At 40.3% G+C, this 14884-nt stretch overlaps 1 protein-coding gene across 1 annotated transcript in view; it reads left to right on the forward strand.

Moving 5' to 3' along the window:
- The window catches only part of ngef (neuronal guanine nucleotide exchange factor), a 77268-nt gene extending 63438 nt beyond the window's left edge, over positions 1-13830 (forward strand). Inside the window, exons 13-15 of the mRNA XM_060833933.1 lie at positions 1516-1595; positions 7319-7423; positions 13631-13830. Of these exons, the coding sequence (XP_060689916.1) occupies positions 1516-1595; positions 7319-7423; positions 13631-13830 (385 nt within the window). The remainder of the gene's footprint in view (positions 1-1515; positions 1596-7318; positions 7424-13630) is intronic.
- The last annotated feature ends 1054 nt before the right edge of the window (positions 13831-14884 follow it).

Consider the following 14884-nt stretch of genomic DNA (forward strand, 5'->3'; position numbering starts at 1 on the left):
TAGGGAGAGGTTGAATAGGCTTGGGGTTGTTTTCCCTGGAACGTTGAGGGCTGACCTTAATGAGGTTTATAAAATCATGAGGGGTACGGATAGGGTAAATAGACAAAGTCTTTTCCCTGGGTTGGGGGAGTCCAGAACTAGAGGGCATAGGTTTAGAGTGAGTGGGGAAAGGTATAAAAGACACCTAAGGGGGCAACATTTTCATGCAGAGGGTGGTGCGTGTGTGGAATCAACTGCCAGAGGATGTGGTGGAGGCTGGTACAGTTGCAACATTTAAGAGGCATTTGGATGGGTATGTGAATAGGAAGGGTTTGGAGGGATATGGGCCAGGTGCTGGCAGATGGGACTAGATTGAGTTGGGATATCTGGTCAGCATGGACGAGTTGGACCGAAGGGTCTGTTTCTTTGCTCTATGACTCTAAGTCTAATAGTTTGTAATGGAATCACCAGCAGCTGGTGGCAACAGTGAGGGAGAGTAGTTGGAGCAGTTGAATGGTCCCTCTCTCGGGGGGGAAAAGAAAAGGTAGTCTTTGATGAAAAGATAAAAATCAGTCAATACCAGGTTGTAGACCAACAGGTTTATTTGTAAGTACTAGGTCTAAGAGCGCTGCTCCTTCATCAGGTAACTAGTGGCCTCGTGGAATGAATGAGCAGTCAAATGATTCCTCAACCCTATGTAAAACCACATGCATCATTCCATATAAATGCTGTAAATACATCAGTGATTAAACTTAATTTTGCTTCATATTTATAATGACCATATGCCACTCAAGCTGTGACATCCTGCCCAGAACTCTAAAAGTTTTCAAGTATCTGAGAATTAGGCTGGTCTTTTGCCATCACTGCTTCTGAAGACACAACTGGTCAACATCAGGCCTTGCCAGAGTGTCACAAAAGCAGAGTTCCTATTTGTTCTAATTCTGCTCTCAAAAAAACTAAAACGGTGTCCAGTTTTGAATGTCTCCTCGACTGTCAGCTGAAGATAAATATTGAAGAGAATGATCTTAAAACTAAAGAATTACTGTATTAGGTATAAAATACTATTGCATTGTGTAACTCTCCAATCATACGTGACATCTTAGAGTCCTAATACTCAAAGTATCTTTAAAATACCCCCAAATTACAACTCATCAAAACAAATTGAAAATGACTGTGAATTAACTGTGTTATTTCTTCTTTGCATTTTTAGAAATGTGACTCAAACAATAAGTCACAGGGCTACCATGCTGACAATAAACCAATTTGGTTATGAGCTAAACCTTTACCTCCACTAAATTTCACTTTGTAATAAAGAAGTGTTGATAATGTCACTTTAAAGTGTACTAAACCAAACATAGAACAATACTCCATCCATGACTGAAGGAACCTTTTGGATTTCTATGCAAAACTTTTCTGTTGTTCTGATGAACTTGGAAAACTGACAGCTTGCATCCCCTCTGTGTTCTCCTCTGTGTTTTCCTGTGTTTTTCATGATTTATTTCACTGATATTAATCATCCACAAATCTACATTGTAGGAGTGATAAGAAACGCTGGGTCCATGCACTTGTCCCAAACCGAAGAACAAAGTATGTTTCTCCCAGCTCATTGCATTGGGGTAAGACTTTATGTCATAATTTATTCCTACCCAGATATCTAACTAACCTTGCTTTGGTTTTTGATCAGGAGTGAGTTTTTCTCTCAATTCTTATACTAATGTTTGATGATCAGGTGAATGGTAGCTCCTGATGTCCAGCTAGAACCAACCAAAAAGTAGAAGGAGCTTTACTGCACCAAAATTACAGTATATCTGACCCAGAACTAAGTGCCTATCTCACCTAGGTTTTTACAAGAACTGGCAATGATTTCACAATCATCATTGGACGTTTAATTCCAAATGTTAAAAAAAATTCAAATTCCAGCATGTATTGCGGTAACCTTTGAGTCTGAGTAGCCAAAGCATTATCTGGATCTCTGAATTAATAGTCCAGCAACTCTGACAACTTTCTGACAATGGTACTGAAGACTTGTTTTCCAGACCATACCATACCATGCGCCTAGCCAAGCTGTTCTAGAATGGCTACAACACTGGCATTTACCCAGCAATGTGAAAAATTCTCCAGGTCTATCCTGGAAACAAAATGCAGGATAAAATCAATACAGCCTCATTATCTACTTTGGTCATCTGTAAAGCAATGAGCAAGTTCTTCAACAGTGCTATCAAGCTTGCTTAATGATAACGGGCTCACTAAAGTTCAGCATGAGTTCTGTCAGGAGCATTCATTGTCTGGGCTCATTGCAGTCTTGATTCAAACATAAACAAAAAGCTCAACTCCAGAATTAAGGTGAGAGTGACTGCCTTTGACATGGAATTTGACCAGGTATGACATCAAGGTACCTAATGAAACTAGAGTCAATGGGAATTAGGAGGAAAGTTGGACATGTACCAAAGGAAGATGGCTGTAATTGTTGGAGGTCAGTCATCTCAGCTTCAGGACATCACTACAATAATTATTCAGAGTAGTGTCATCTTCAGATGCTTCATCAATGACCTTCTTTCCATCATAAGGCCAGAAATAGGGATGTTGGCTGATGATTGTACAATGTTCAACACTTTCCATGACTTCATATACTGAACAGTCCAGATAATATCAAGCTCTGGCTGTTAAGTGACAAGTAACATTTATCCCACAAAAGTACAGGCAATGAACATCAACAAGGGAGAATCTGACCATTGACATTCAAAGATATTCCCAAAGCTAAATCCTCCACTATCAACAGCGTGGGTGTTACCATTGACAAGAAACTGAACTTGACTAACCACATAAATACCATGGCCTCAAGAGCAATCAGAAGCTATGAATTTGTAGCAAGTAATTTATCTCTTCATTACCCAAAACCTGTCCATCATCTACAATGCACATGTTTGGAGTATGACGAAATACTCTCTGCACACTTAGATGAGTGCAACTCCAACAATACATGAGAAACTTGAAACCATCCGGGACAAAGCAGCTTGCACAACCACAAACATTCATGTCTCCACAGTAGCAGCAGTCTATTCTAACTAAAAAATGCACTGTAAAAATTCCCCTCAGCTCCTTTGGTCTTCTTCCTATTGGAAGGAAACTTGAAAAGATTCAGAAAAGATTCACAAGGATGTTGCCAGGGTTGAAGAGTTTGAGCTATAGGGAGAGGCTAAACAGGCTGGGGTTGTTTTCCCTGGAGCATTGGAGGCTCAGGGGTGACCTAATAGAGGTTTACAAAATTATGCAGGCCATGAATAGGATAAATGAACAAAGTCTTTTTCCTGGGCTGGGGGAGTCCAGAATTAGAGAGCATTGGTTTAGGGTGAGAGGGTAAAGATATAAAAGAGACCAAAGGGGCAACTTTTTCATGCAGAGGGTGGTATGTATATGGAATGAGCTGCCAAAGAAAGTGTGGAGGCTGGTACAATTGCAACATTTAAAAGACATTTGGATGGGTATATGAATAGGAAGGGTTTAGAAGGATATGGGCCAAGTGCTGGCAGGTGTGACTAGATTGGGTTGGGATATCTGGTCAGCATGGACGGGTTGGACCGAAGGTTCTGTTTCCATGCTGTATATCTCTATGACTCTATGACCGCGACCAACTAGAGCCACAAGGGCAATAAATACATGGTAACATCACCACTTGCCAGTTCCCCACCAAGCTAATCATCACCCTGACTGGGAAATATATCACGCTTCCTTCAATGTTGCTGATTTAAAAAGCAGGAACTCCCTACCTAAAAGCACTATGATCGTACCTACCTCAAATGGACAGCAGCAGTTCAAGAAGGCAGTTAACTAGCCACCACTTTCTCAAGAACAACTATATATGGGCAACCAATGTTGGCCTAGCCAGCAAAATCCATATCCCATGAATGAATCGAACAAAAGGTGGTCTATAGCATATACTGCACAACTCCCTGTTGACATTAGCAACTTAAAACAACTCCAGAGATATTTACACACTTATCAGTGCATCAGGAGACAGTACAAATTAAACAGCAACTAACCTGAAAGTATTGGGATAGTCACAGTGACAAGAGTATAGAGGAGGTGGATTTCTCAAAATATATCCAAGGGAACTTTTTGTCAAACTAGGGATGATGCTGAGCTGGATCTGGTCCTGGGGAAAGAAGCCAGGCAAGTGTTCGATGTGGCAATGGGGGACCATTTCAGCGATAGCTACCATAACACAGTACAGTTCAAATTTGTTCTGAACACGGAGAAAGATGGCATGTAAAAGATGGTTTGGACTGAGGGAAGGCAGATTTTATTAAAATAGAGCAGAATCTGGCCACAGTAGATGGGGAACAGCTCCTTGCGAGTCAGTCTACAGCAGTGGAGGCTCAGAAAGGAGCTGGGGAGAGTGCTGGTTCAAACATGTACCCTTTAGAGGGAATTGTAGGAGCAATAAGTCCAGAGAACCTTGGATGTGTCAGAAAATTCTGGACTGGATGAGGAAGGAGAGTAGTGCTTTGAGCAAGTCCAAAGGGAGCAATTCAGTTGTGGCCCGAGAGGAATACAGGAAGTGCAGGAGGGAACTTAAGAAGGCAATTAGAAAAGCCAAAAGGAGATATGAGAAAGGACTTGCAAACAGGATTAATGAGAATTCTAAGTTATTTTATAAACACCTTAAAGGGAAGAGGTTAATCAGGGAAAGTGTAGAGCCTCTTAGGAACTAAGGGAACAGCATGTGCATGAAACTGCAGGATATTGGAAGAGTGTTAAATGAATATTTCCTTTCAATGTTCAAGCTGGTGAAGATGTAAACAGATTATGGAATTCAGGAAAAGGGACTGTGAGAAACTTGCATGGTTTAACATAGGAGATGGGGAGGTATTGGAGGCTCTGTCAAGCTTAATAACAGACAAATCCCGGATGAATTGCATCCCTATCTGCTGTGGGAGGCCAGGCAGGAAATCGCAGGCGTCGACACAAATTTGCAGTTCCCCTGTGGCCACGGGGGCAGACTCACAGGACTGGAGGACGGCTAATGTGGTTGTACTTTTTAGGAAGGATAATAGAGGTGAATTAGGAAATTACAGACTCGTCAGTTTCATGTTGGTGGTCGGAAAACTATTGCAGAAAATTCTGAAGGAGTGAATTAATACCCACTTGGAAAGGCATGGGTTAATTAGGGATAGTCAGCATGGCTTTGTCAGAGGGAGATCATCCTAACAAATTTGTTAGAATTTTTTTTAAATGTGATCAAGTGTATGTATAAGGGAAATGCAATTTATATGGATTTTCGCAAAGCTTTTGACAGGGCACAATTGGGAGATTGGTTAGAGCACATGGAATTGAGGGAAACTTGGCGGGATTGATCAGAAACTGCCTTAGTAATAGGACACAAAGGGTACTTGTGGAAGTCTGTTTGAGTAACTGAAGGCCAGTGTTTAGTGGTGTACCACAAGGATCTTTATGGGGTCCCTTGTTATTTGTTACATACACAAATGACCTGGATGAAAACGTGAGGGGAATGATAAGCAAATTTGCAGACAACACCAAGATTGGTGGAGTCATTAACAGCAAAGAAGATAGTTGTAGGTCAGAGGTAGATACAGATGGGTTGACAGATGGTATTTAACCCTGATAAGTGCGAGGTGATGCACTTTGGAAGAAGAAACAAGATTACAGCGTGTTTTATGAATGACAGGATACTGGGTAGCTTAAAGGAACAGAAAGATCTTGGGTAATTATTCGCATATCCCTGAAGTTGGCAGAGAATGGGAATAGGATATTTAAGAATGGACACTTGCTTTCATCAGTCGTGGCATAGAGTACAAGAGCAAGAAGGTAATGTTCGAATTGTACAGAGCACTGGTCAGGCCACAGCTGGAGCACTGTGCAGTTTTGATCACCTCACTCTGGAAAGGATGTGATACGGCTAGAGGGGGTTCACCAAGATATTGCCTGCGATGGAGAAATTGAGCTATAAGGATCTATGAGGCACCTGCTGTGTGGAGGTTGCACATTCTCCCCATGTCTGCATGGGTTTTCTCCGGGTGCTCTGGTTTCCCCCCACAGTCCAAAGATGTGCAGGTCAGTTGAATTGGCCATGCTAAATTGCCCATAGGTTAGATGCGTTAGTCAGAGAGAAATGGGTCTGGGCGGATTACTCGTCGGAGGGTCGGTGTGGGCTTGCTGGGCCGAAGGGTCTGTTTCCACACAGTAGGGAATCTAACAGAAGGAGAGACTAGATAGATTTGTATGAGGAATGTGAGGGGAACATGATTGAGGTGCGTAAGATTATGAAGAGGATGAATAGAGAGCAGCTGTTCCACTTGGTGGAGGGGTCAATCACAAGAGGGCATAGTTTGGTAAGGGGCAGGAGATTCAGAGGGGATTTGGGGAAAAAAACATTTTCACTTGGGGAGGTAGTGAGAATCTAGAAAGCACTACTTGGGAAGATAATGGAGACTGGAAAACTTACAACCTTTAAAAAAAAATTTGGATTAGCACTTCAAATATCATAACATTCAACGATATAGGAAAATGCAGGAAATTAGGATTAGCGCACCTTTAGTGGTGGTTATTGTCGGTGCAGACTTGATGGGCCGAAGGGCCTTTTCAGCACTGTATGAATCTGTAAATCTACTGAATGATCCTTTAGATGGTGTTGCTGAACCTTAGGAAGCTGGACTAGCTCACAGCTTTGAAATACCATAGAATCAACTTTTGCCAACAAAATGAAATGAAAAGAAACTTGTGACAAACCTTAATGTGGTTCCTCCGGTCAAACACCACTACTACTGCCACTATGATATTATGTGAGTATTTCCCATATGTTGTTAGTCCTTTAACATATACCATGAAGACTGCATTCTTCTTCAGGCAGATATCTTACAGTTTATGAACAACAGTACATATTTATATTATTATAGGTTTGGCGGAATATAGGCCGGGTGCTGGCAGGTGGGACTAGATTGGGTTGGAATATCTGGTCGGCATGGATAGGTTGGAGTGAATGATCTATGTCCATGCTGTACATCTCTATGACTCTATGACTCTGCTTTGCACAGAGTCATACTAATATTACATGCATGATACATAACTGTAACATTGCACAAAGCTGACTGACTACATACAGAATTGTACTGTGACAGCTGAAGATGAGACAAGGGCATTTATACTGGAATATCATATTATGATATGATCTAACTATCTTAAAAGTATACTGCCTTTCGGGGATCGATGCAATGATGTGAAAAAACTTTAGTTGCCCAACAGCAGACCATTATGTTCAGTTGTAGATAAACCATTGCCATCGTTTGTTATAATCTTACTGGTGTTCTGTGATCTCTACTAGATTGTCCCCAAGTACAGTGTATTCAGAGGTATTCTGCACAGGAACCTGATGAGCTCTCCTTAGAAGCTGCTGACATCCTCAATGTTGTGGATTGCTCACAAGATGGTAAACATCACTTTTTGTTGCAAAGTAAATTTATAAATTTATAAATTTAAATAAGCAACTCATCTTAATCTTGTTTTACACAATCATTGCAAGTTTTATTCCTGCAGTGACAGGTTCTCTTTGTTTTTAATGCTGCAGATCACTGGGGAATCAAAAGAAAAAGAATGAAATTAGGTATTAGAGCACATTGGTTGGATGTTCAGTGGCAAATATCAACAAAATGCACAGATTGTCTGGAAGGAAATGACATCTGGTCGCATTTCCTTTTCATTGCGCCTCCAGAATATTCTTGTAATGATATTGCACAATGAAAATTGAACTGAGAGGAACAGTCCCCGCCAGGGGCTCGGTTGGTAGTTCTCTTGCCTCTGGATCAGAAGGTTGAGGGTTCAATGCAAAAACAAAGGCAGACACTTCAATGGAGGACTGTTGCAGATTCTGCCTTTTGAGATGAGCTGACAAACTGAGGTCCCATCTGACCTCTCAGGTGGATGTGTACTCACATGTGGTGCAATTTCAAGGAAGAGCAAGGGTTAATATTTGATGTGAGACCCAAAATGCCCATGGAGCTATCAGTTTTTGCTCATGACGTGGATGAATTGCACAGCTTTTCTAACAGGTGGTGTGCAGAGTTTCCGCAACATGTCAGAGTGCACAAAAGAAGTCAAGAAAGACCATTTCCATCTTCAGGCCTTAGTGGAAACTTCATTCAATATGTGAGATTATTGTCAGAGCTTACTCAGAGTAGCTGTAGCTGACCATAAAGCGGGATAGTGGGATGGGGGGGGGGTTCGATGGTGGTTAGCATAGCTGTTTCATGGTGGCACACAGTTTGCATAGCAGGAGGCCTTACAGGACTTTGTATATTTTGGAAGCAAGGAGGTGGGGTGGTAGCTGTGTGGTTCACCAAATGATTTCACGATCTCAACAATGGCCACTGTCTTTCATTGGCATCTGATGTTTGGAATGGTGCCATGCTATGAATATTGGTAATAGATTTAATGGTCTGACCTGATCAATATCAGGGTGCTATCCATTTCCTTTCGCGTGGAGAGGTTTACCTCATGTGCAACATCAGACTCTTTGACTCACTATTTGTATTTGTCAGGTCTTTTCGCATGCTGCCCAGGTGTCGTCATCCGGGTCAAAAAGTGTGGTGCTGGAAAAACACAGCTGGTCAGGCAGCATGCGAGGAGCAGAAGAGTCAACATTTTGAGCATAAGCTCTTCATCAGGAATCCTCGAAGCATCGACTATCCCTGGTCCTCAGGATGCTGCCTGACCAGCTGTGCTTTTCCAGCACCACACTTTTTGACTCTGATCTCCAGCATCTGCAGTCCACACTTTCTCCCTGTCATTATCCAGGACTGAATTGAGTCAAATTGATCACCAAGGAGCCAAGCTCCCACTCAAACAATTGGTAAACAATGGATTCACCTAAAATAGTTGGGTTAAGACTATTGCCACAATCAAACGAAAGCATTTTGGGAGGTGTGAAGGCTCCATGGTTGTGAGCAGGAGCATCCAGCTTAACAATGTATAACAAAGAATTTCGGCAAGTATCACACTTGGGTAAAACTCCAGCCCTCTGCCTTCTCTGCCTGTGACTGGTTGTTTACCAGGAAAGCAAAGACATTGTTTGTGCTAGTAACCAGTTATCGGTCAGCTGTTTTTTTTCACTTGTCTGCCCTGCCAGTTGGGCGAAATTTCTGATGCTTTTCCCAACAGCTTAAAAAGATGTTAGGGATGGGGTAGAGAGCGAGAGAGATAGCAGGGACAAATGGCAAGGGAATACTCAATTTTACTGTCACAGGCAGTACACTGCACACCCTGGGAATAGGAGCTCTGATATCATATATTTTTCACTGTCTCCTTGGTAAAGCAGAATTCCTACATGCTTCGCGCTAGTGGCAAACACAAGAACATGAGCATTTGGCTGTGAGCAGGCAACAATTTTATTTAATTAGGACCTTTAATGTAGGAATTTGACCCATGTTGCATCCCTGAAGGCATTGAAAAGCAAAATGTAACATTGAGCAGTATTGTGATATTTGGACAGATGATCAATAGATTGGTCAGTTGGGTTTTAAACAAGGAGAAGAGGATAGACAGAGAAGTTTTGAGCAGGAATTCAAGAACTTACAACTAAGGCAACTGAAGTACAGCAACTAATAGTGGATTGTTTAGATCTGGTGATATTCAAAGAACCAAAATGAGGTGGGTGTGGATAACGTGGAAGCTTGTTAGGTTGTAGGAGATTGCACAGGTAGTGAAGGATAATTGAGGTAATTTGGAAGGAAGGAAGAGGATCTTCAAATCCAGATGTTACTTGACAGAGAGCCAGGGTACGTCAGCAAAACGAGTGCAGTGAGAGAACAAGATTTTGTGTCAGTTAGGACATGAACAGCAGATTTTGAAGTGACTTCAAGTTAATTGAGACTGGCTCAAAGATCAGATGAAAGGCAAGTGGTGATGATGACAGAGTCTGTAGAGGCATATAGACAGGTTAATGGATTGGGCAGAAACTTGACAGATGGAACATAATGTGGGAAAATATGACGTTATTCATTCTGACAGGAGGAATAGAGAAGGTATACTTTATCTAAAAGGAGAAATATATAGAACAGAGGGATCTGGGAGTTCCCAAGCATTAATCACAAAAAGCTAAATCCAAGTTCAGTGGGTAATCAGAAAGGCAAATGCAATATTGGCCTTTATTTCAAGGGGATTGTAGAACAAAACTAGGGAAGTTTTGTTAATAGCATACAAGAATCTAGCCAGACCAAAGCTGGAATGCTAAGAACTGATTTGGGCCCCTTATCTAAGGAAAGGTGTACTGGACACAATTCAGAGAAGATTCAAGGGGCTGATACCATGTGTGGAGGGTCTGCCTTATCTGGCAATGCTGAGTGGATTGCACTTCAACTGACTGGAATTTAGAAGAATGAGAGATGACCTTATTGAAACATAACAAGATTCTTAGCAGGACTGAAAGGACTCAGATGCTGTAAATCAGGAACACAAACCAGAAGTTGCTGGAAAAGGTCAGCAGGTCTGGCAGCATCTGTGAAGAAAAATCAGAGTTAATGTTTCAGAGCCAGTGACCCTTTGATGTCAGGTGTTGCGTTCTGAATGCAATCTGATTGGTGAAACTATTCAGCATTAAGCAAAACACACTTTATTTTTCATATTGCTGTCAAAATACAGACAAAATAAAAGAAAATAATTGGCTTAACTGTAACTCTATCGAAATGCTTAACAAGATAATGGATATATTAATTACTACTTATTAACCGTTCCAATATAGTAACATCCCATAAACAGAGTCTTAGCAAAGGCATATTCAATAAAACAGATTGTCTCACATGCATTCTAACAGCAGGAAGAGAACCTCAGCTTTTAGCTATAACAGAGCGAGGAATATCTAGCTTCAAGATCCAGCTTCAAGAACCCAGCAAATGCAGAAAGCTAAAGCTATGAATCCTGGTTTTGTTTGAGCTTGACTCCACCTATTCAGGCTGCTTCTATTGTTCCAACTTTAAAAAAACCCCTCAAGGCCTCACAATCTCTTTACTTTATTGGCTTTGAGCCGATTACTTGTCACCTCTGTCTCAATCTTACTTCAGAAAAGAAGGGAGAAAATATACCTCTTAAAGCCATCGTATTGTCACAAATCCAAAACAGCACAGTGGCTCAGTGGTTAGTACTGCTACCTCACAGCACCCGGGGCCTGAGTTCAATTCCAGCCTCAGGTGCCTGTCTGTGTGGAGTTTGCACATTCTCCCTGTTTCTGCATGGGTTTCCTCCCACATTCCAAGTGGTAAATTGCCCATTGTATTTTGGGATGTATAGGTTAGGTGCATTAGTCAGGGGTAAATGTGGGGAATGGGTCTGGGTGGGTTACTCTTCTGAGGATCAGTGTGGTCTTTATGGGCCAAATGGCCTGTTTCCACACTGTGGAGATTCTGTAATAACAATAAAAAAAAACCATATAATCAAAAATCTCACCTATATATCTCTGTCACAAATAACAAGGTTACATTGGACGACGAAGCCCCTTTCTTCCAGCTATTATAAGGCTTCAAATGATGGCATGTGGAGTATGCCAGATTCTAACCAGAAGTGCAGCACCTAACATTTTGGATAAGGATAAACAGCAGTGTTCTCCTGAATGACCATATAAGGATCTTCAGGCCTGCTTTGGGTTTCTACTCAGTGCCCAAAGAATCTGAGATTAGTTAATTTTCTCACATTTCTCAACAGGGAAAAGTGACATGGCAACTAAATAAATTAGGTTAAAAATTTCTGAAAATAGGAAACAATCAAATGACATTTAACTTATATGGAATTTAGTAATATAGTTTATGAAGTCTCTACTTGAAATCGGGTCAGATTGGATTGGATATGCTAGCTGAGATCTCCTGCCATTGCATTGTGTTATGATGTGGTATCAAAGATCTGGGAGTAATTTCTTAGCAACCAGCCATCGATAATAACCCAGACCTATTCTGCCCTCACAATCTGTCAGCGGGGGGCTCTTTACCTTCAGCAGTGTATTAGTACCTAATAAAGTGAAATCTATGTTAGCTCCTGTAAGAGGAGAACAAGATTGGCTAACATATACTGAAAGATTCAACAGACATTTGTTTGCAGCTTCTGCTGTCTATGTATATTGCAATCAGAGGACAGCATGCTTCCCTGCACACGTCATGCAGCAAGTGGACTCAGCAAGATCGAACTGAGAGTTTGCTAGCTGTGAGACATAACTCAACAGTGCAGATACATTCTAAGCTTCATCCTTTTGTAATAAAAGAGTTTTAAACAGCATGTCAATTGTTTATTAGAAAAGGTCAGTGCTTTGAAAATTCAGTCAGCGTTCGATAAAACTCATTAGAGAGGAACTTCCAATTTGCCTACTCTTGCTTCTCCCAATAATTAAAGAGATTCTTGTTCCTGCAAATCAAAGTGGGAAGTGTTGCACGTGAGGCATTTGCACATATGGTATTCCCACTGATGGTATGGTATTATTGTTAGAGATGAATCAATGACAATGAAGAGGAGAGAACAATGCACAAGAGCAAGTGTGATACTTGGGGAAAGAAAAGGAGTGACATTAGCTGCAACCATTTATGGTATAGGAAGAATGAGAATGCTGCTGCACAAAGGAAGATGCCACCTTGAACTGGTTTGGGGTTGGGAAGTATAACAGTATGAATTGAGGGTGAATGGTGTAGCAGCGTAGAAAGGGTAATGGTAGTGTGAAGTAAGGGAGAAAAGGGTGCCAGTTTTAAACATAGGATGCACCAAGAGTACCATGTTGAGTTAATTTGGAAGCAGACAAATTTCAAGTTCAGGTGAGGGGAGTGACAAGAAGAAAGCCAATCTGAATTACGGTAGGAGTGACAGTAGGAAAAAGGGCACGGGTCATCTTGAAATGATGAGCACTTGATAAGGTGCAATGTCTCCATGTATCAGTGATTGAAGAGATTGGATATCTGTATTCCTGATGAAGGGCTTTTGCCCGAAACGTCAATTTTACTGCTCCTCGGATGCTGCCTGAACTGCTATGCTTTTCCAGCACCACTCTAATCTAGATTCTGGTTTCCAGTATCTGCAGTCATTGTTTTTACTGAGATTGGATATCTACTCCATGCTAATTCATGTTCAAATAGTTCATATATAACAATGCATTGGACCCAAGGTCTTTCTTAGTATTTGTAAATTTGAATTATTTTCATGCATTATATGTTATATTCAATGACTGTGTTGTTAGGAAACCAAATGGTACAGTGATTGATGTCCTGAAATGTTGGTACCATATATAAATGCATTTGCCTGATATTTTTCCTTTGCTTTTTAATAGAAGATTTTCTTTTGGATTTGTGTATGTTAAATTTTATTCAAACACCATGTAAAAACAAAAGGAATGCATTCTTCATCTGTCTATACTTTATGATCTCTAAGTAATTGATCAAATATCAAAAGTGAGCAGAAATTAATTCTTTATCTGCCTCTCTGCTCTATAAGTCATCCAACAGATATCAAAAGTGGAAAGAGTCCACTGCCCAGGAATAACATTTCTGATTTGAAAGAAAATTACATTTATTAATACATAATTTAAAAGTAAATAAAATATTTATGAAGGGTGTATAATACAGTAGATGGTGATTACATGAGAGAGTCATGTTTGATAACTGTTATCTTTCAGGCTGGATATTAGGAGATCGTTTGCATGATGGAGAGAAAGGTTGGTTTCCCACCCCAGTAGTTGAGGAGATCAAAAATCCACAACTCCGAGCCCAAAACAGAAAAGAATGTTACCGAATCTATAAGGCAGAGGAAAGCCATGGAAGTAAGAACAAGGAAGGAAGAAAATTTACCAACAGGAATGTGATCCATCAGCGGTGATAGAATTTTGACCTGCTTGGATTTTTGACAGGTTTTGAAACTCCCATCGTTCTGCATGGCAGTGTTAACTGTGAAATTTTATCAGAAAATTGTGATATATCAACTTTTTATTTAATTCACAGAACACTACATTTTTAAAAGTTACTTCATTTGCACAATAAACACATGACTGAATTGAATGGTTTTTAACTGCAGAATGCACTAAATACACTGGCGGGAGATCATACTGACTTTTTTTTAACTGACAACAGTTCATTCCCAATAAAGTATATTGGCAGCTAGGTTAATAATATACTTGAATTGAACAAGTTTTGCTATACTTGGATAATGTTTGAATTGAAAGGGTTCAGAGGATGAATTCTAATATGAAGTATGAAAAGCTCCAAACAGAAACTCTATCTTGAAGAATCCAGGAAGAATTACACTCCATATTGTGGTTAAATGCTGTAAATCTCCATGTAAATGGTGTGGGGCTCCTGTGAAGATAAATAGATCTCCTCACCAGCACAATAGCTTTCTTGTAAAAGCCCACAACAATTGATCAATTACTTTTATAATATACTTAACCAAAAGGGTCTTGAGAAAAAAGTTCATATAAAAACATTGAAATATGTAGAATTCAGACAGCAATACTTAAAATTCCTAATCTTGACCCAGGGATTACTAGAGGTATTTTATCTCCTAAACAACAAATCAAGGCATTTTGCTATTCACAGCAAAGCATTTCTTGATGACCAAGATACATCAAAGACTCCTATCACATCAAAAATTAAATCTGAAACAAAATTTATAAAATTTCAGAGTAAACAGCTTTTTTTAAAGATGAAAAATGAAGGGAACTTGATGGTAAAAGATCTATTTTTATTAACTTTTAATTTGAAGTTAAAGCTTATTTTGTCAAAATGACCCATCTCAATTGATGAAATTTGGAAGTTTTTGTATAAAGCTACTCAACCGAAATGAACCATTAAAAGGCAAAAGTATTTTCTTCAGCCCATGCTACAGTTTCTTTTCCCTCATTAGCAATTCCATTCCCTCTCCTTGAACACTATCA

Source organism: Hemiscyllium ocellatum, chromosome 13 (assembly GCF_020745735.1).
Source record: "Hemiscyllium ocellatum isolate sHemOce1 chromosome 13, sHemOce1.pat.X.cur, whole genome shotgun sequence".
Taxonomy (NCBI): domain Eukaryota; kingdom Metazoa; phylum Chordata; class Chondrichthyes; order Orectolobiformes; family Hemiscylliidae; genus Hemiscyllium; species Hemiscyllium ocellatum.